At 51.2% G+C, this 19,257-nt stretch overlaps 2 protein-coding genes across 2 annotated transcripts; both read left to right on the top strand.

Moving 5' to 3' along the window:
• The first annotated feature begins 73 nt into the window (after positions 1–73).
• On the top strand, positions 74–2,210 carry LOC100908638 (uncharacterized). Its single transcript, XM_003741656.1, has 7 exons — positions 74–288; positions 470–599; positions 685–745; positions 920–1,083; positions 1,390–1,563; positions 1,636–1,811; positions 1,901–2,210. The coding sequence occupies exons 1-7, from the start codon at positions 180–182 to the stop codon at positions 1,981–1,983; spliced, it is 897 nt and encodes a 298-aa protein (XP_003741704.1). The 5' UTR covers positions 74–179; the 3' UTR covers positions 1,984–2,210.
• Positions 2,211–5,290: 3,080 nt separating this feature from the next.
• LOC100902210 (monocarboxylate transporter 12-like) lies at positions 5,291–17,660 on the top strand. The gene is made up of 9 exons (XM_003741695.2): positions 5,291–5,321; positions 5,408–5,494; positions 13,428–13,583; positions 15,333–15,553; positions 15,627–15,738; positions 15,939–16,094; positions 16,259–16,510; positions 17,002–17,274; positions 17,467–17,660. Exons 1-9 carry the CDS (start codon positions 5,291–5,293, stop codon positions 17,658–17,660), a joined length of 1,482 nt encoding a protein of 493 aa, XP_003741743.2.
• The last annotated feature ends 1,597 nt before the right edge of the window (positions 17,661–19,257 follow it).

Genomic DNA, 19,257 nt, shown 5'->3' with positions numbered 1-19,257 from the left:
AGAAGATTAGAGAGTTTAGATATCCTTTCCCAAATCGTGAATGTTGATAGAGGCAATCACGCAAACATCCGCGACTAGATCGATTCGAGTGCTCCCAACGACGGGGAGATCTATTGAGAGCCGCGGGTTTTTCCATAACGGGGCGATTTTTTTCGCTGCAGAGCTACAACCAGAGCGAGATGACTTCTGTGTCGAACGTGCTGATTCTCCTATTACATCGACATGGGATGCGACACCCGTTCGTGCACTTCGAAGGCATCGGGGAGCCCGTGACGCCCGAGCTTCTCGGTGAGACAATAAGATGCATGTCCGACTGTGCCATACGAAACTCAACTCAGCTCGATCAACTGTTCCCTGAGAAATCGCAGTTCTCGACGAGGAGGATCAGAGAGCATAGGAGGAGCTCCTTCCGAATATTCTGCTTCGATCCAATCAATTTCTTTCTTATGGAGACTCCGCTTGTCGAAAGGTACGCTGACTGATAGAGGAAGACTGCAGATGGCTGCTCTCGGACGGCATTTGGCCTTTGAGCACGGGCCGGACGGGATGGCCGCGCTTGAGCCGGTAATCCCTGAAGCGATCGCGTCCTCAGTGCCACGGTGAGGATAAAGACAAAAATTCCTCGAGCTCCATTCAGATCGCTGTTCGGTTTGGGGATTGCTCACCACGGGGTCCTTCTCTCAGGTGCGTGGAGAGCTCTAAAATACTTTTCAAGAGCTTCCTGCACGAGGAGGTCAATGTTGCCGTAAGTAAACCCAAGGCCGGAATCTCGCGGAGGTTGAAAAGCTGAGCTCCCATACTCGATTCTCTCCGACGTTGGAGGTGCATCGTCATGGTCCCTTCGGAATTCACCGCTCTCTGATTCCGTTAATAGAATCGATAAGCGATTCAGCGCACTCGGAATCTCTCTCTGAAACAGGTTTTGAAGACGAATTTCGCGGATCTCTACCACGATATGATCGCGCGCAATATCGACGCCATGATGGCCCATGAATTCAGATCCGACCAAGGCGACCGTGTCAGCGACTACGTGAACTTTTTGAACGAACAAGCAAATTCTACCAAGGAGACACCATGGCAGAAGTAAGTTTTTCCCCGATAGGCTCCAATATTTCGAAGGGACGAATCAATTTTTTATTGGGACCACCATCACATGGATTATTCTCATCGAACATCTTCCCAGTTTGCATGAGTGTTTCGAACTTGATTGGGTATACTTGGACTTCCGCCTCGTCACGCGCGACCGTGGATTGGGGTGATCATGGTGGTGGTTTCGATTCACGAGGGATCGGGTACGAGTTTCGGACCTGGAGCTCTTTCGAAGATCCAGCGCTTCGACGCCCGCCCTTCTGAGAAGACTTCACCGTCGAATCCCCGTACGACCAACAGGTATCAGATCGTCGAGAGTCTCCTTTTGGCGAAGGAAACCGGACATGCTCTGCCGCCGTATGCCGACGAAAAAACGCTTGAAAAATGCCTCAACATCATGAACCGTCAACTCATCAGAGGTTTCGAGGAGATCTTATTCGCTGAGATTGTGCACGATATCGCTGCTCGCTTAAGGTACGTCTCGGTCCCATTCCCAGGAGCGCATCCGAAATCACAACTGACTTCAGAATCGATCTATATCCATAGGGACCTCCCGAATGTTCGCACAAACTTTGTGGAATATTCCCTTTCCGACATAAATATCGTCCCTGTATTGGAACGTCTAGGCCTCGGCATCGATTACTGGCCAGGATACGGCTCGGGCTTCGAAATCCGAATCAGTGCCGATGGCGCTGTCGTTTTGGACGAACTCCGCAACTCAGGTTCGCATGAAGATCGTCTGCGTCGGATATGTTTTCATGTATTCCCGATTATGATATTCAGATATGAATCGATCGATACTTTCATGCAGCCGACGCAGAGATCAGTGAGAGGCTAGCGATCCGCAAAACTAGGCTTCAAAAACTTCGAAGAAAAATCGCGGATGGCTCTTAGGCTGCATGACGTCATGTCATCGGCCCTAATGAATTCAGGAGATCCGCCGGAGGCAGAGGATTCGTCACGATGCAGTCTCGCGAGGAAAATGCTCATCACCTCCATGTGGAAATCCAGACGTGGAACTATTTGGTCCGAGATCTTCTGTTATTGTAAGAAAATAAAGCATAGCTGCCGGAGAGGACTCAGACGCCGAAGCCTTCCATGTTTCGCGAGGCTACACCCTACGGGCCTGGTTCGTTATTCCGGGGTACACTTCCTGAAGGAGCTCGATGGATCAGCTCTATAGATCAAAAGCGCGTGAAGTTGTCTCAGTAGGCGGCGATGAAAAGCCAAGAAGCCGACTCCGTCAGACACTGATCGGACGGAATGTTTGCTGATGGATAGGGGAAGCATACCATGGTGATATCTTGATGCTCAACAAGGTGGAAGTCTCGCAGACAGGCAGGAACCAAGGTTCCTTCCGCCATCTCCCGCGAGATGTTTCCCGCGTAAACCTTAGCCCCGAATTGAGCCGCTTCTCCTCTTTGACAGGATTCAAAGAGCGACAGAAGTGACTCCCGCTCTCCGGTATGACTTGGAAGCGAAAGGAGATCTTGCTGTGAGAAGCACCTCTTCCTCATGAAAGTCATGGGTCATGAGTAGGGTTCGACTTTCGTCGCGGCTTTTTAGCCGGAAACTCGCGGCATTTTCAGGCTCCCAGAGACTTTCATGGGGAAACGCCCCGAAATGCGACGGAAAATCGCGGTCGTGAGTCGAAAGTCGAGCCCTAGTCATGAGTCATGAGGCTCTGAGCGCGCAAGAGCGTTCATTGACAACAGTCTCGTCCAGGCATGACACCAAGTATCGGCGAGCGAATCGATCAATCCTCCTGGAAAATCATTCGCTACTCCGAATCAATTCACTGCAATGGTCTCTCCTGGCTGCTCGCGAGTTTAGACAGCGTAACGTGCACGGGCGCAGCTTTAATTCAACATGTACATGTATTATCGACGGATCCTCGATTGCCAATTTTGAATTTCGAATCGAGTCGGCAAGGCTCTGTGTACATCAGGCTCCGTTCTTACAAAGTTGGTGTGGGACCCATCGCTTGACGGAGAAGACGCCCGCTGTCGGATGCACTTCGGCTAGAAGCTCGGGTTGGGCTCACCGTCAGCTCAATGGGCAGCTTGAACATCGACGGCAGGACCTGCTCGTTTAGGGCAGCTTCCTCGCAGCGGGTGGGAAGAATTCCCAGCATTTCCCGCCGTCAAGGGTCCGCAATCCATAATTAGGGGGGATCAGGTCTATGGCGGCAATGACTTCTCTGGAGAAACCTCGGGCCGGCGGCGCCATTATCATCGGACCCTGTCGGGGAAGACAATCCTGGCATCGTCCTGCGAGACACCTCGAAACCTCGAATCGTCGCCAAGTGACTGAGCAGCACGGCAATCATTGAGAGTCGCCGGAGGCTCAGCGCTCAGCCACAATTTCCGTTCTCGAAGAGGTAGAGTCCCGCCGGAGTTTCGTTTCGAAGAGAGCGTCCGAGATGGAAGGCGGAGTCTCCGCCTTCAGAGATTACTAACTTAGTGAATCCCTCCAGTAGCTTTCATACTTACAAGGAAACCTTCCGGATGACATCGGGAGCGGTCTTCGAGAATGGCTTCTCTGGGAACTGCAAAGGTCGACATAGTGATTCGCCGAGGTCAACTCAGAATCCGAATCGAATCCTTAGTCGCGAAAGACATCCTACGCTGCCGTCGCTCATTCTCTCTAAGCTCGCCCTTTCGCGAAGCACTTCTGGTAAATCGAGTGTCTGAGATGGGAGGAGAGGAAGCCGTACCATTCGGCTTGCTCGCCCAGCCGACAATTTCTGGATGTGCGTAGATTACTCGCGAAAACTTCCTCATTATGAAATCTTAAATGCAGGTCGTAAGCATCCGCTGGAACGCACACATGAAGTGAAAAGCCCCCCTCCCCCCTAGTGTCTGGTAGGGAAGAAGAAGCCCCTCATACGTCTCGGAGTTTGGTTGAGGCTCAGAACTCATTGAGCTTCCCTCATTTCCTCCACAATGAGTCTGGGCCCGTTGGCCCTGACGTTCGTACACGTTCTTTGTCACCGGATCGTGACAGCTCGTCAGCGCCCGCTCGGAACGGGCTTTCGTACCATAGGACTCCTTTCTTTTCGATGGTTCGTCCCGATGTTCAGAATCATACAAGCCGGGAAAATGGGTCGATCCTTGAAGACCCAATTTGAGAATGACAGAACAAATCTGTCCAATCAGAGCTCGTGATTCGCGGATCTAGTGGGAGGGACTGCCTGACGAGTGACGAGTGGATGAATGTCTCTGGGGACTCGCATCTGTATTTATCTTCTTAGGCTGGTAAGGAGTAGAGTCTCTCCAAGGCAACCCAAACGAAACTCCTCCCACAAAGGTCAGGGCATGATCCCCCGGAGGCAAAAACTGAAACCGTTCTGTCAGGACGGCGTGACGTCTCGAAGGAAGCGGGAAGCCTCCCTCACCACAAAGTTTCTCCGAACCGAGTGCTGCTAACGGAACTCGTAATCCAAGTGTTTGCGAAAACTTGACGACTGAGCGAGAGAGCGACGCGAAGAGCCGACGCGGTTACGGATCTGACGTCGCGTTGAGCGGCTCACGAAAAGCCTCCATCCCCGAAGGAGGCAAATGTAATAGAGGCGTGGCTTGGCCTTTCTGACCCAGAATCTTGGTATTTATTGTCCGTGAGGAAGTGACAAAAACGATCCAGTCCGAGGTCTGTTATCTGACATGATGGAGGGTCGAGAAAAGCAGTTCCTGATGTCTCCACAGGAGTGATTTTTCAAACCTATGGAAACGCCCGCGTATGTCGCGCTTTCGTCTTGGCGATGGGAGGTCATCGTTAATTTGAGCGTAAGATCCTCTCAATCCGAGTGTAGGCAGTCGTCAATCTCCTGACCAGTTGCGAGATCAGGCCTACGAGCTGAGTAACGCCGCACATGTTCAAAAATATGGCGGCTGGCATTCGTTTCTCCGTCCCCGAGAGTCGGAGCATAATCCCGACCTTCGGAGAGAACTCGCAAGTTCCACTGGCGGAGGACTTCCGTCGATTGGCCAGACATGACGTTTCAAACGCTCATTAGTGGATCCCACGTGAATCGCATGAGGACGTGGGGCAGCTTGCGACATTTCGCAGCTGAATTCTATCGTTCTCCGGTTTCGGAGTCTTTCATTGCGAGGAATGCGAAACTCGCGAGACGAGCCGCAAAAATCCATCCGACATGCTTGCGCCTCCATAGCGGGATCCTCAATCTGAGATCGTTTTCTCCATGCCTCGCAGAAAAGAGACGGTGCGCAATGGTTCGAGAATGTGCTTATTCCAGATGCTCTGCTTCCTCCATGATACATGCGACTCTTGATAATCGGCCGGATATTTCGGGATTAAGGGAGCACTTTGCGGCACGATCAGCGCTGCGGTGAATCCCGATCCCGAGTCTTAGCTGAAATCAGACTGTCGGAACTTCATGGAATGAAGAATTCCTTGATGGGCCCCAAGGAGAACGGAAGAACGAAGAACACGCCATCTCAGCCCTGAGCGGACGAAGCTAGAGACCTCGTCGAGTCCTGCACGAGGCTGGCCTTTCCGACTTGGCCAGTCCAGTATCCGTCCGGCGAAACCGTCGATTTACGACAGAGCACCTCGATTCGCACATCCTCTAATGCGTAGTTCCCAAGTTCAAGTGCTCCTCAGAGTCATTGGAGCCACCTCGGTCCTGAAAAAATGATAATGCCGCATCCTCTCCGACCCTGACCTCAAACCCTACGAAGGAAATCACGACGAGCTTGTGCGACGAAGGATATTTTCCCGGAAATCGTGGGAATTTGTACTATTGGCTATTTCCGCAAGACGATACAAATACAACGCAAAGTAGTAACGCAAAGTCTCACGGGAATCGGGATATTGCCGTGGTCTGTAGAGATGACCGAATGAGGCTCCCGAGCTCGCTCCCCTCGCTGTACGTGGGGGAGCATTCCCGCGAGGCGGAAGAGCAACATCAATCCGCCCTCGAGTTTTGCATGGTGCTGAAGACATGAGAGCTCCAATCACCATTCCGCAATAAACATCCTCACCCTTGGGCCCTCGAGCGAGAAGTGGACCGGCGAGATTCCATATATTCCATGAGATGTCCCACTGCGAGATATTTAATCAATTGTTGAAGGAAGAGAATACCCGACTGGATTGTTTGTGTTTTCCTTATAAAGATTTCTAAAGTGGTTTCTTTATTCAGCAAGGCCTAAATTCCAGAGAGGTAGAACTCCACAACAAGTCATCAACAAAGCGTCGTCTCCTCAAGAATCCGATCCCGATAAGATTCACAACCGCCAATTATTTTTGGTATGCTTGCACTATTCGACGAACTGACATCTTCACAATGAATACGGAGATTACTCCCTGAGTCTTCGCTTCTCTTTGACAATGGACAAGGAGCGATTCCTCAGAGAGCAGATATCCGGAGCGCTTCACCACGCGGACTTCCGGAGATTTCGAGTAGTCTTCGAATTAGAATCGGGCGTTTTCGAACAATCGGAGAATCATCTAGAGGCAAACGTCAGATGGTGCTTCTTCAGCTCACTGCGACCGATCATGCACGATGTCTTCGACGGCGCAGTCTATGGATCCTTCAAAATTCTTATCACTGAGAACGCTCGACGCGTTTGGTTTGTGCAAGAGCAAGTGAAACCCCTTGAGCATTGCTTGGCAGACAGTCCTTGACCGGAAGTTTGGATCAGTCTCCTTAGTTTACATTCAGGTGTTGTTTCTGCGATGCGGGATACGTACAAGACTCACAATTCCGTTCCGCTCCCTCTGTCCGGATCGATCGTCCGAATATACCGATGATTCCGCGGCAGCAGCTCTTCGGCTTATTTTAGCGGAGCCTCCGTACTCCTGTACGTTCACGCTGACACGTAGCAATGCTTGTCGGAGTTTCGAAGCTGCATTGACTCGCTACACTAATTCTAGCCGACGCTGTTGTCGTCAGCGTATGTATATGTATAGGCTTTGTATTGGACGTCCATTGTCAGATTTCTGCTCGCCGGCATTACCGGAATGCCCGTAAAAAAGCTTCTTGCGCTCCTGTGCTTTCGCCTAGAGCATAGGCTTGCTATAGTCCCATGCGCTCATGCTGATATCGTCTTGATTGTATTCGGGAGCATGTGCCCGGGGTCGAGAGGATCCTTCTCGAGAACCACTGTGATACATTATTTTCAAAAGAGACTGTTTTGAGCTTGCCCTGCCAACTTGAGTCCCCTTGTAAGACAGTAGTGCTCATTCCGACGGTCATTGCTGCCAGCGACCAAAAAACATCTTTCTCGAGGTCCCGACCCCGTATGTACAGAACCTAATGGAATAGTGAATTTGTTTTCCTAGCTACCTACGACATCGGTTGATTGTTGAACTGTTCCCCTAACGACTAGCGTAGTCAGCAGTGCATTGCACAGCAAGCCTCGGATTCGTAGTCGAGTCTCGCTTCGAGACGCCATCCGATTCGAGTTCTTCAAATCTTGGGAGTGAACCACCATTTCGTTTCGTCGGCGGGACACGTCGCTCCCCTACCGTGGTGCCTATAGCGCGCCATCTGGCAGAGGCAATGAAGATGCACGTAAGCTCCGACGATCACAGCTACGTGGAAAAACTGGTGCGAGTGGCACATGATATCAAACTTTCCCGGTACGAAACGCTCTGGAATTCGCAATGCATAGAAAGCTACGCCGATCATGGCGACGGCCGACATGGCCAGCAGCCAACCGAACGCGAGATCGATGAAAGCCCCTCTGAATCCGTGGATCTTTATACCGTGTGAGCCGGGCAAAATCGAGCAGCTCACCGCGAGCCCCGTGAAAACGCAAGCCCGCATCGACCTGTAGTGGGATCGACCGAACTTCTCCCACATCGTAATTATGACGGTCAGTGTACAAAGCGTATACGCGAGCACCATGTAGAAAAGCTTGATTGAAGGAGAGCACCAGAATAGAAAATGAATCCATGGCGTGAAGCAGCCGGCTACGATGCTCACTATGCCGCAGTAGTCTAGACGGCTGAAGAGACGACTGACTTTCTTCGAATGGCAGTGCATCGTGTGATAGAGCGTTGAAATGAAGAAACACAGAAACACGCAGAAGAAGAATACAGCGAAAGCCAATTGTTCACTAAATTTCATCGGTTGCGACGCTAGGAATCCGAATCCCGTAAAGGCGAACATGAAGGCGCCGATCAGGTGCGACCAAATGTTGCCGGTCTCCGTGTGCACGCGGAACATTGATTTTGCGCAGGCCTTGAAGGACCTCAGAGGTGGTCGATGTCCGTTGAGGAGGAAGTCGTTATCTTGAAGCCACTTCGGCAGCACAGAGAAATGACACACGACCCATCTGCCTTGGCTGTCAACGTAACAAACTTGTGTGGCCTCCTCAACGCTGTCATTGGACTCCTCGAAGTCGGCCTTGATATCTAGGAACATGCTATTGTCTTGCAACTCCGTGGAGAGTTTCTGCCTGCAGCGAACGACAAGTTCTTCGTCGATGGCGTTTTTCAGCAAATCCGGAACAACGGCATTCCCTGATAAGCCGTTCGCTGTGGACAGTTTTTCATTGTCGAGGATCATCCAGTCCGGACACTGGGCATTCGAAAGGTCCGTGGACTCCATGTCCGGTCATTGGGGAAGCGTTTGCACGTGGAGGGATTTCTGTGTGGCCGTCGACTGTTCCTGTTTTCGTTTCATGTTTGCAGGTCCGTCGCGAGCTTTTTTTTTCGTCAAGAACTGCTGATGACCGACGTGGCCCATCGAGGCCGCTGCATCAGTCGATAGAATTTCCTGCGCTGACGTTGTCCACAACGATTCGAGGAGAAAATTTCGCTCCGGCCATGTTGCACTTCCACCGGGCAAACTCCTAGTGTTCGATGAATTCTGAGACGTCGAGCCGTTGGGTTCTACTTCTCTGAGTGAGATATCCGCGGTTTTCGAAGTGAGTCGCGGGAGCAGATGATTTTCCGCTGGTGTTCTATTCGTTGATCGAGGCCGAAATCAGGGCTCAGCTTACCGGGTTTCCGGGAAACAAATCAATGAGTCGATGCTTCCCTATTCGGTGAAGTGCGCACGTTCAATGTGGACCTCCCGAAGCCATGCCAACCGCTCGTAGTCTCGAGACCGACTCCGCGATCGGAGGCCAGTGGGTCGCAGAGTTAAGGCACTCTCTGCGCATGTCTCTCCGCGCATCGATTGGACAAGCGGTCCTCGCCGACAGCCGTCTGCTACGAAACTCAGCTGGAGCCTGGAGCTACCTGACGGACAACGTTGTGTCCTCCTTGTTCTCAACCCTTCACGATCGCCGTGAAAGAGGAAATGCCAAGAGAACAGAGCTCGATGGGTATGGGCGATGTCAACAAGAAAATGGAACTTTCGCCCAGCGACTGAATGGTGACTGCGCATCGCTTGCAACCCGCGCACCTCGAGCAGACCCCCCATGCTTTATTCGATGATGATGCAGCGGCAGAATTCTGATCATATCTGGGGATATTCGACAGTCTCCAGGAAGCCCCCTGATGGTCAAATGGAAACGATCCACCGGAAATCGCGAACATCTGTTTTTCTCTGCTGTCTCTCTCGACTCAGAGTTGCCGCAGCCCGAATGCAGGCCAGCGAGCTGAAGGATCAGTGCTTGCGTCGTCGTCATGGACGGCTGATGGCTGTTCTCGACATGGAGGAGGCAGGGCAGCTCGGCTGCTGCTACCGATATCCGGCCTCCGGACTTTGGGGACAGAAATCAGAATTTGCAAATTTTTACGGAGTTTCCTTTTTTCCGAGGAGGCTAATTCCCCCGCCCTTGTGCTTCGAAAATCATTCGATCTGCCTCCATCGGGACCGGGACGAACTTTTCGATTCCAATTCATGCTCTTCCCCATGTTGCGTCATCGGAACGGTCCGGAGAAGGAGTTCTGCTGAGCCAGGTGCCGCCGAGCAAGGATATTCTCAGTCAGTATGGAGTGTGGGTATCAGCTGTAAACAGGAGAGTGCAGACGATGTTTCCTTCGGAAATCACCCTCAAGGTTTCACTCCACCTACGCTACAGCCTGTACTCGGGGGAGGATAAGAATAGCGGTTGGTTGCTATTTTTGGCGCGGCGCCAACATTCGGCAGGAGACGGAATATATTGCCACTTTGCGAGGTCAATTTCGGAGACGGATGACATATTGTCGAGTGGCGATCGCTTAGGTCAGATTGGAGCTCATCACTCGCGGGCCTTCACAATCCGGCGGGAGCCCCTAGAGCTAACCGGGAACACCTCATGTCAGACGTTCGGAGGGTTGAGCGCAAAGATCCTCAAAACTGATTCTGTTGAGGCTTCATTTTTTGTGGCGGTGACGTGCGCGATGGCATTGGGTCAAATCTTCTCCGGGGTAACTCCATGACAAGGCTCTCGCTGCCGTATTGGAGGTCTTCAGGATCAAACCCTTCGACTGAAGTCGGAGCCGCGCCGCTCACGATGCGAGAACAGTGTCGGGTCGTCGAGAAGCCTTACCATGGACAAAGAGCAAACTACCAAAGATGCCGATGTCTGTTCCTCGAGTCTTCCGGATTATATCAATGATTCATGATTCATTTTTCTTGTTTCTCCTCTTACTCAGGTTGAGGATATCGGCCTGTCAATATGAGCATACAGATGTGTACCGAATGTGTGACAGCCGTTTTCCCCCTCTGAGAAGAGGAGATGCTTTGAGCTCTAATTAGAATAGTGAATTCCTGTTAGAGACGATGATGACACAATCTGTGCCGGGAGAGAAAGACAGGCGCGCTTGGAAACGAATACGGAATATTGAGTTCTTACTCAGATGGGCCGGTGAGGCATGGCCTTGAAAATGAACATCTGTAGGGACTTCTGCGCGGACCACCGGTGGCTCTGTGCCAAGCAGTACGGCAGCTTCCTCGGACGGTTTCGGAGAGCACCATTATATTTCTCCATTCCACTTGCGCTCGAGGAAGAAACTTCATACTTGCAATGAGTCGGAAACTGACGGCCCGTCGAGAAGGCGATCAATCAGCTCTTCCTGGAGTCGCTCGTACTGAAAGACCCCCTATAACTGCGGATACATGAACGGTTGGAAGTAAATTCCCCTCCGGAGCACCGGCCATTTCCCCTCCTATCTGGAGAGTCATTGTGTTGAGCTCCAGATGTGTTCTGATCGCAGGTGTCGAGCTCTCGCGGAGATATATTGCCTGGCCGAAAGAATTTTCCTCGGACAAGCGATGAACACGGGTGAATCCTTATCCTGGAGTTTATTGTACCCCGAAAATGCTATCCTGGTGAATTCGAGCCTGTTTCGGGATTTTCGAAAGTGGGTCAGGATCCTTGATAGCCCTAGAGCAGCACAGCTGAGCTGCATCGTTGATTGTGAGGTGTCGTGAAAAGACCTTTTCACGATCTCGAGTCTTCACACGCGGAACGCCCAGTGAGAGCGAGCGGCTGCTTGACGATGTCGATCGTACATGAATAGAAAATGAAAGACTTTCGGGGAAGACTATCGCACTCTTTGGTACGCACGCTCACAGTGGTCCTCCGCTGTTGCCTGATAGAGGACTCGCACGCTGTCATCACGAACTTTTTAATCGTTACCCGGATACGAGGTTAAGGAAAAGTGAACTTTTGTCGTGTCGAATCGAATTTGTCATACTTAGCTCCAGCTCCCTTGGACTGGCGCCATCGCTCGCCATCCGCCTTCGGTTCAGGGGAAGAATCGGATCGGGAAAAATGGGGTGTTTTCCAACTTTTCCGTAAGGGTATCTCGATTTCATTGCTCAGCTTATGGAGTTTTTCTGAAGACGGAAATAATTCTCCGGAACTCAATGCGCGAGACTTTTCCATGCTATGACTTCGCAGTTTCCTCAGTAACCGCTAGGTGGCGCCATCGGATCCATGAGTGGAGAGGAAAATCAAACACGTGCCTGGTCCCAGTCAGTGTGGCAAGACATTACCCTTGCTGAGCACTGAGATGTCCGGAGCCAAGAGATGCTCTCCTCGGATGGAGTTCCGAGCTTGTGAGATAGCAGGTGGTCAGCAATGATATCCCTTGTCGTATCTGATGCAGGAGCGTCGGAATGGCTTGACAGGATTCTTGAAAAATTCTCAATTCTCAAGACGGAGTTTGAGCTCCCCTTTTTTCGACCTCTGGATACTCACGCTCCGCGCACTGCACAGTAATCGATATTTCTCACCGGCGCTGATTAATGGAGATCTTATCTTAGCCTTAGCCATCGTTCGATTCGGCTCGAGGCATCGCATCGGAGCTTCAGGGCAATGATTCTCCCAGCAGTCGAAGGGGCTGGGGGAGATGGGGGAAAATACGTTATGCGCGTATTGATCGAGGAACAGCCTCTTCCCCCGAGGCACACCAGGGACGAATTTTCTCCTCATTTTCCCGGAGGACGACAGATGTACCGAGATTTTTATTGAGGTTCACATGGCGGGCTGTCCCGGCTCGATCGTCGTAAACACGGGACCTTCCGGCGGGCGGGTGGCGGGACCCTCTCCATCCGCAGGAGATGAAGGGTGGCGGAACCGCTAGAGACACTTCCTGATTGAAATGAGGTTTCGAAGCTGACAGTCACCAAGTAAACAGGGTCAGACCCACTGTGCGAAAGACAGTTCTGGCCGGAGCTCGGCGTAAGGTCCGCGTTGGAGCTCGCGACAGAGAGAAGCAACCGATGCGACGTCAAAATCGTGCAACTGTCACTGACCCGGCGCTCTCCTCAATAACAGAGGGAGCGAGTGGAAGAGAAACGAAAACAGAGCGCCGTTTATGGAGCTCCTCTGTCGGTGTTCATGTTGCTGCGACGTTTTGACTTGGAATCCCGACTGGAAATCGCTGCTACCGTACGTCATCCTCCCGCTGCTCCACTTTCCGGCATCGCAATGACACGAAGGCTGAATCACTGATATCCACCGACGGAGCGCGAAAGGAGCCTGTGGGCGAGCCGCAGGTCAGCGACTGTTGCTGACCAAGCAAGAAGCAGAGTTCTTCTTTCTCATTTGTCTCAATCCGACAGTGAAAGTCAATCGTGGAGGCGGGTGAGGATCGCTGCTTGTTACAGTGCAGCCGCGGTCGCCGCTGCCGCTCAGCAGAGAGAAGGATGCCGGTGGGCTGCGAGGGCATCATTGGTATTCCACCGCTTGTGCTTTTTCACTTTCGTCGGAAGGAACACTGAGCACGTGTGTGCTTGACTGACTGCGTGACTGACGGACGGAGGGACCGAGCGAGCGACTGTCAGTGAAGCGCGAGGAGCCACGCTCGGTATCGCGCCTTCTCCGGAATGACACTTGGGCTCTATCGCCAGCTGCTCGACTCTCGTACTCTCTGCTCTCGCGAATAGGAACCCCGCCGCACGATGACGTGCGGCCGCTACGAAAATGAATTTATCGTGGCGTGCGTGTTTTGGATAAATTTCTGTCTCTTCGGACTCCTCCGATCCGGTGCGCTGATCTACGTCGAATTGGTCACCACGTTCAACTGCTCATACGATGTCGCTTCGTGGCCTCTGTCGCTGGCGGGAGCTTCGATTTGTATGATAGGTAAGTGACATCCCCATCTTCCGCGGCGGTACCGGTGCCCAGCAGAGACGCGCATGCCGATTTTCTGTGATTGAGCCGTTTAACGATCGCGCGTAGCCTCTCGCTTGCGTTCGACATGTCAGGACGCGTCAGTCTGCCCGCGATGAAGCATGTCGCCTCCGCTCGGATACCTAGACCGACGGACTGACTTTTATTTGAAAAGCCGGAGTACGCCAAGACCGAAGTCTTCGTCGTCGCCGACAGCCCGAATTTCGGCCTGTGTTCTATCCATCCACCGGGTACATCGGTACCAGGCTCAATACAGTATTTCGCATCGATGCGTAATTAAAATGAAATATCGAAAAACAGGAATGCCCCGAACACCTCCCTTTACTCAAGTCACGGGGGAACTTTGGCGGAGGATTCGAAATCTGACTCCACCGAAGACAGGACGATATCTTGTTCTCGATCCATTGACGGCGATTATTCCGAAGTGGGTTTCGAATGAATCTTAAACTATTGCGGCCTCGTCGACCGGCCTCTCTAACCTCTCGAGATTCTGATAACATGGTTTGGTGGTTTGAAGCTTTTTCGGCAGCCGCTCGCTGACCCAGTGACTCGAGGAAACCTATCGACTTTCCACCGCGGATAGAAACAAAACCTATTACTAGGTCATCAGCAAACCAAAAGAAATTGAGCACCCTCGAGTAGGGACATTGTTTGACTTACATTCCTACCGTCCTCGAGGGGGCTCGCAGCACTTGTGACTCGAGTGCGCCCTCATCTCGTTCATGAGGGATTAATTCTCGTATACCGAGACATAGTTTGATCGTCGAAGATTGATGACGTCATCTCTTGAGGCGATGCCCCGCGGGATTCTCGCGAAAAAGTAGTCGAATCTTTGCCAGGAATATCCATGGGATAAAAATCATTCCGAGATGGGGAGCTCTTCCGATTCAGCAGCTCAATGTTTCGCTAGACCTTGGAAAGGTTCCAGAGCGCTATGTCTGACCTCAGAAGGCTGGGCCTCCACCGTGATTTTTTCCCCGGGATAGCAGCTGACGTCTGATGGAGCTCGTTGTTGCGCTCGTGTCGTCTGTCATCGCGGATGAGGGCGCCTCGTGAAAGATTTCCGCTTGGACAACTGCGCTTGGGGAGCTGGAGACCAACGCTGAGGCGTCGGAGCGTTTCTGAGATCTGAGCTATCATTTTCAATATTCAGGAGGAGACGTCCCAATTCATATTTGATTCCTTCCTTCCTCGTCGAATGACTGTGCTTCGAGACTGAATCGCAAGTCATGGAATCCCTCGTCCTCCTCCTGCCCTCAGATTCCGAATGTGAGAGGCGCTCCTCGTGGAAGAGCGGAGCCAATGACCCCGATGAAGGCTGAATCCAACTCCGAAGGTCGACTTCATCGGAATCGGGTTCCGCTCGAGCAGCTCTGTTCTCCGCCGACGTCGGGGCGATGCTGCGGTGCATCGTGCGCCGAGTCCCTTTCCGCCTTGCGAGGATCGCTGCGAAACTCTTGATGAATCACTGAATAGTCGAGAAAGTCTTGAGAGACCCTATTTGAGGCGACCACTTTCTTATATTCCGATCTATTCCACCAGCATTCGTCGCCAGAGACTCAAGCCAAGCGATGATCCTGTCACAGAGCGTGCGATTGCGGTGTCCATTACATGCATGACATATTCTATCCAAACATGAAAAGATATCGTCGGTCTTCGGCGGCAAGCTTCTGATGTTCTAAGCTTTCTCGCGCTTTACAGGACCGGTGGTGGGCTTGATGGAGAAAATTATATCGATCAGAGCGATCGTAACATGGGGAATTTTCATAGCGTCCGCATCTTGCGCGCTCTGCTACTGGGTCTACGACGTCGGCTACTTTGTGATCCTGATCGGTCTCCTGTATGGGTTGGGAACCGGGCTCACGTGTACGCTCACTCCGGTTCTCCTGAACGAGAGATTCCCTCCCGAGCAGCGTACTTTGGTGAGTAGTCGCGAACGTAACTTTCGCCCTCGAGACAATACCCCATGGATGAAAACCGGGTATCGTTCCCCAGGCGAACGGGATAGCCTTTTCTGGATCGTCAGTTGGATCGTTCGTGTGGCCTTTCCTGCTCGAATGGCTCGTTAAAGAATTCAACCTCCGCGGCGCCATGCTCATCTACGGCGGTGAGTCGAACGTTGACTAAGCTAATGACAAACCCTGAAAACGAGTGAACTTGTCGTGCTTGTTTTCATCAATGTGATTGTAATCAATTCCTCCGCTTCTGATGAGGTTGCAGTAAGAGCCGCCAAGCCGCAACGGCGGAGACAAGGTATTCGCAAAAGTTTCTACCAGTTCTCTTAGCCTCTCGCTCACGCTCCGACAGGTTTGATCCTGAACGCGCTACTCGGCGCCCTCTTCCTACGTAGGCCGAATGAGGTTGCTCGGGACGGAGTCAAGCGAGGCAAGCGCGAGGAGCGCATCGGGAACTCAGACGAAATCGGATCTCTGTTCGATCAGACAGTGAAACCTAGCATCAAGTGTGAGTTCGGAACCCGTTTGTGGCTTAGCGACAGGCATTGTTGCATTTTCCACAGACAGCCGTGTCAAATTGGAGCAGTAATCAATTAGGCGATTTCATGATTCTACGAGTCGGAGCGATTCGATGAGCGTCGAATTGAGCCTTCGACTTCTTTACATCCGCAGTTGCTGAAAAAAAGGAAGAAAAATCCTCGCCTCTGGTCCGATGCATTAAAACGCTCCAGAAGGATCTGAGCGTTTTTCTGGATCCTTATTTTCAACTGATAACTATTTCCCAAGTCTGCTTCCTCTTCGTATACGTCACGGTTTTCATTGTGATAACGGACTACGCGATGGATAGCGGAATTCAACGCTCCGACACCATGTTTCTGATGACGATCTTCGGCATATCGGACCTGATCAGTAAACCGCTTCCAGGTTTGTAATAAATCGTTTTGGGAAAAAGAAGCCATGTCCATGAGCCAGAATGACTCTCTCGCGGCTTGACACTCTCAAATTCGTTGAACTCCCGTCGACCTTGGATGCAATGCCGTTGACTTCTCGGAGAGTGGAAGCTTGGGTGAACAGGCGAACGGGTGAATTTTGTTTGTGTCTGCCCCTCGAGCGATTCACGACAGGAGCCCTCGACGAGCTTTCATTAGAGTGGAAGACTGATGAATAGGTTTCGCGTCGCGAATCAAAAGCCCTTCTCGGTATTTCGTTGCCACGCACTGCGTCGCACCGCCTCATGGAGCGAAAAGGGTGCCCGGAATATTTTTGGGTGGGTCCCGGGAAGCGACACACAAATAGATTGGACACCACTTATTTCTCCTACCAACTTCGAGCGGCTTCACGGCTCACGTTTGTCCACGGACATCGTTTGATTTTCCTCCTACATTGTGACGCGCTAAATACCCTACTCCTTGCAGGGATGCTGACCTACAACAACTTTCTCACGACGAAAGCTTTACTCATAATCGGATCTGTTGCCATGGGCGTCATATGCTTCATCTTGCCGTATACGCGGACCTACTTGTGGTTCGCCATCATAGCCTTCATCTACGGTCTGCTGACGGGTGGTCTCTCGTTCATCGGTCCGATAATTTTCCAAGAGAATATTTCTGAAAACCAGGTCCCATTCGCAATCGGTCTTGGCAACTTTTTCGTGGGTATAACCGGATTTCTCCGGCCACCGTTTATCGGTTAGTGTATTTCGTGAAAAAGATCATACGCCTGTCCCGAGTGAGGGGGAGTCGACTCAGCCGCCCTAAATTATATAATCCGATAGTGCAGATTACCTATTATGAAATATGCCTAATCCACCCGGTCGTATGCTCATTCTTGATTGATGACCTGGAGTGTTTCGTTGCTGATGGGCTGATTTCACTTTCTAGGTGTTTTCAAGGACACTTTCGGGAACTACGATGGACTCTTCTTCTCTATGGGAGTCATCTGCATAGCTTCGGCATCATTATGGTCATTGGAACCTCTAATTATAAGGAGCCGGAGAAAATCCAAGAAAGCAGAAGCGATGAAAGCAGTGAATGCCGGAGCATCGATCGAGCAAGATCCTCTGGTATCCGCTTGAATCGGTGGCTTTCGGAGCCGCACTGCCGGAAGAATCTCGAAGGAACCTCATAATTGTGACGTCCGGAGATCAGATCCTCCGAGGAGGAAGGGTCTCCCCTTAATCCTGCGAACCGTGTGACACTCCCACGGAGGAATGTCTCCTTCTGGACGATGATTCTACTCCGAGTTATTTCGAGTCTCAACTCATTCCATGGATATCACGAAAGAGCGGTGTTGAATTCCAGTAATGCTCTCATTCCAAAGGGAAGTTCCCGAATTCTGAACTTCTGTGAACTCACATTTGTACATGCGACTGAACAAATTGTATACTTTGTGTGACTTTTCCAGAAAATACTTTCGGCGAATCGATATTTTTGTACCGCTCATATTTCAGAAAGTCTGATTCTCGCTTGGAACTGAACAATGGAGTTATCCGAAAGATTTATGTACGAGTATTGCGAATGCTTGTGATTCTGCATTCCGTTGACTGATTTAAGATGAAATAATTGCGGGAGTGAAAGCAGTAGATCTACTAGCCGACGAGATAAGCTCTTCGCGGTGATTTAGGAAAAAATTAGCTACCTACCTATACCGTTTTGGATCTAGGGGATGGCCTAGCGATTTTTGTCATAAATGTCAAGCACTGCAGACTATTCTTAGTTTTCATCAGGGGTGGTCTTTCCCTGCATTCGCAGGAACGCTTAGAGATTGAGTGATACTCATCGGAATAATATTCGAGCTATATCTTCCGACAGCGGCAGCGATCATCCGAATCAGTGGATGATCGGACATCTGAGCGAAGACCACTGCGGGTAGGTACAGCCTGACAAGTCTTGTGCGAGACTTCAATGATGTCTGCGGGAAGGACAATCAATGATGTTTTCGACTCGACTCTGCCATTGAACCTATAGACTCCTTGTGAGCGGATCCGACCGTTCCAAGATACCTCAAAATTGCCCCAGAACAAACTCACGCTCCCCGCTGTGTGCTTCTCTTCAATCCCGGATAAAGGATCCCCCATGCAAGTTTCCTTGAGAAAGGCTTTTGACGGTGATCCTCACTGATCCGTAATCTCAATTAGTAGTCATAAGTCCGAATTACCCCTTCCCGCACCGAGGCCACCTCATGTTTGTCAGATAGACGACTATCTGGGCATCAGCTGATTTTATTAATTACACATTACCCTCGACGTTTCCCTGAGTCAGCGGCATGAGCCGAGAGTCTCTGGATATCCTTCTGCAGAAGCGCGAAACTGTGGACGAATCATCGCTGATGTAGATAGACGGAGAAGCGACTCGCGGAGTCGGCAGAGATAGAACAATGAATCGGATCGATTCGAGCCGCGAATGAGACAAGTTCACCCTGTCATCTAAAATAAGCCCCCTGCTCCAGGGTACGCTTCCTGGATAATAATCGATGGAGGCTTCTATTTTTCTTACAGGAATCTATTCCTCGGATCGGTGGATTAACTTTTTTGCGTCTGAAAAAGTGCATTAAATGCGTTATATCCCAAAGTAGTGCCGAAATACCGGGCGTTCCCATGGGCTCATGACTCACATCCGGGCTGTACTGTTCTGATATCCTCAATAAACGGAGGTGATTCATGTCTGAATATT

The sequence above is a fragment of the Galendromus occidentalis genome, unplaced genomic scaffold, assembly GCF_000255335.2.
Source record: "Galendromus occidentalis unplaced genomic scaffold, Mocc_1.1 scf7180000077191, whole genome shotgun sequence".
NCBI classification, from domain to species: Eukaryota; Metazoa; Arthropoda; class Arachnida; order Mesostigmata; family Phytoseiidae; genus Galendromus; species Galendromus occidentalis.
Note: the sequence above shows the minus strand (reverse complement) of the source record. Positions and strands in the feature narration are given on the sequence as shown.

Coding starts and splice junctions, on each gene's coding strand:
- LOC100908638 (XM_003741656.1), top strand. CDS start 180: ATGACTTCTGTGTCGAACGTGCTGATTCTCCTATTACATCGACATGGG. Junction 746..919: donor ACGAGGAGGTCAATGTTGCC/GTAAGTAAACCC, acceptor TCTCTGAAACAG/GTTTTGAAGACGAATTTCGC. Junction 1,812..1,900: donor GGACGAACTCCGCAACTCAG/GTTCGCATGAAG, acceptor ACTTTCATGCAG/CCGACGCAGAGATCAGTGAG.
- LOC100902210 (XM_003741695.2), top strand. CDS start 5,291: ATGCCTCGCAGAAAAGAGACGGTGCGCAATG. Junction 13,584..15,332: donor AGCTTCGATTTGTATGATAG/GTAAGTGACATC, acceptor CGCGCTTTACAG/GACCGGTGGTGGGCTTGATG. Junction 15,739..15,938: donor CGCCATGCTCATCTACGGCG/GTGAGTCGAACG, acceptor ACGCTCCGACAG/GTTTGATCCTGAACGCGCTA.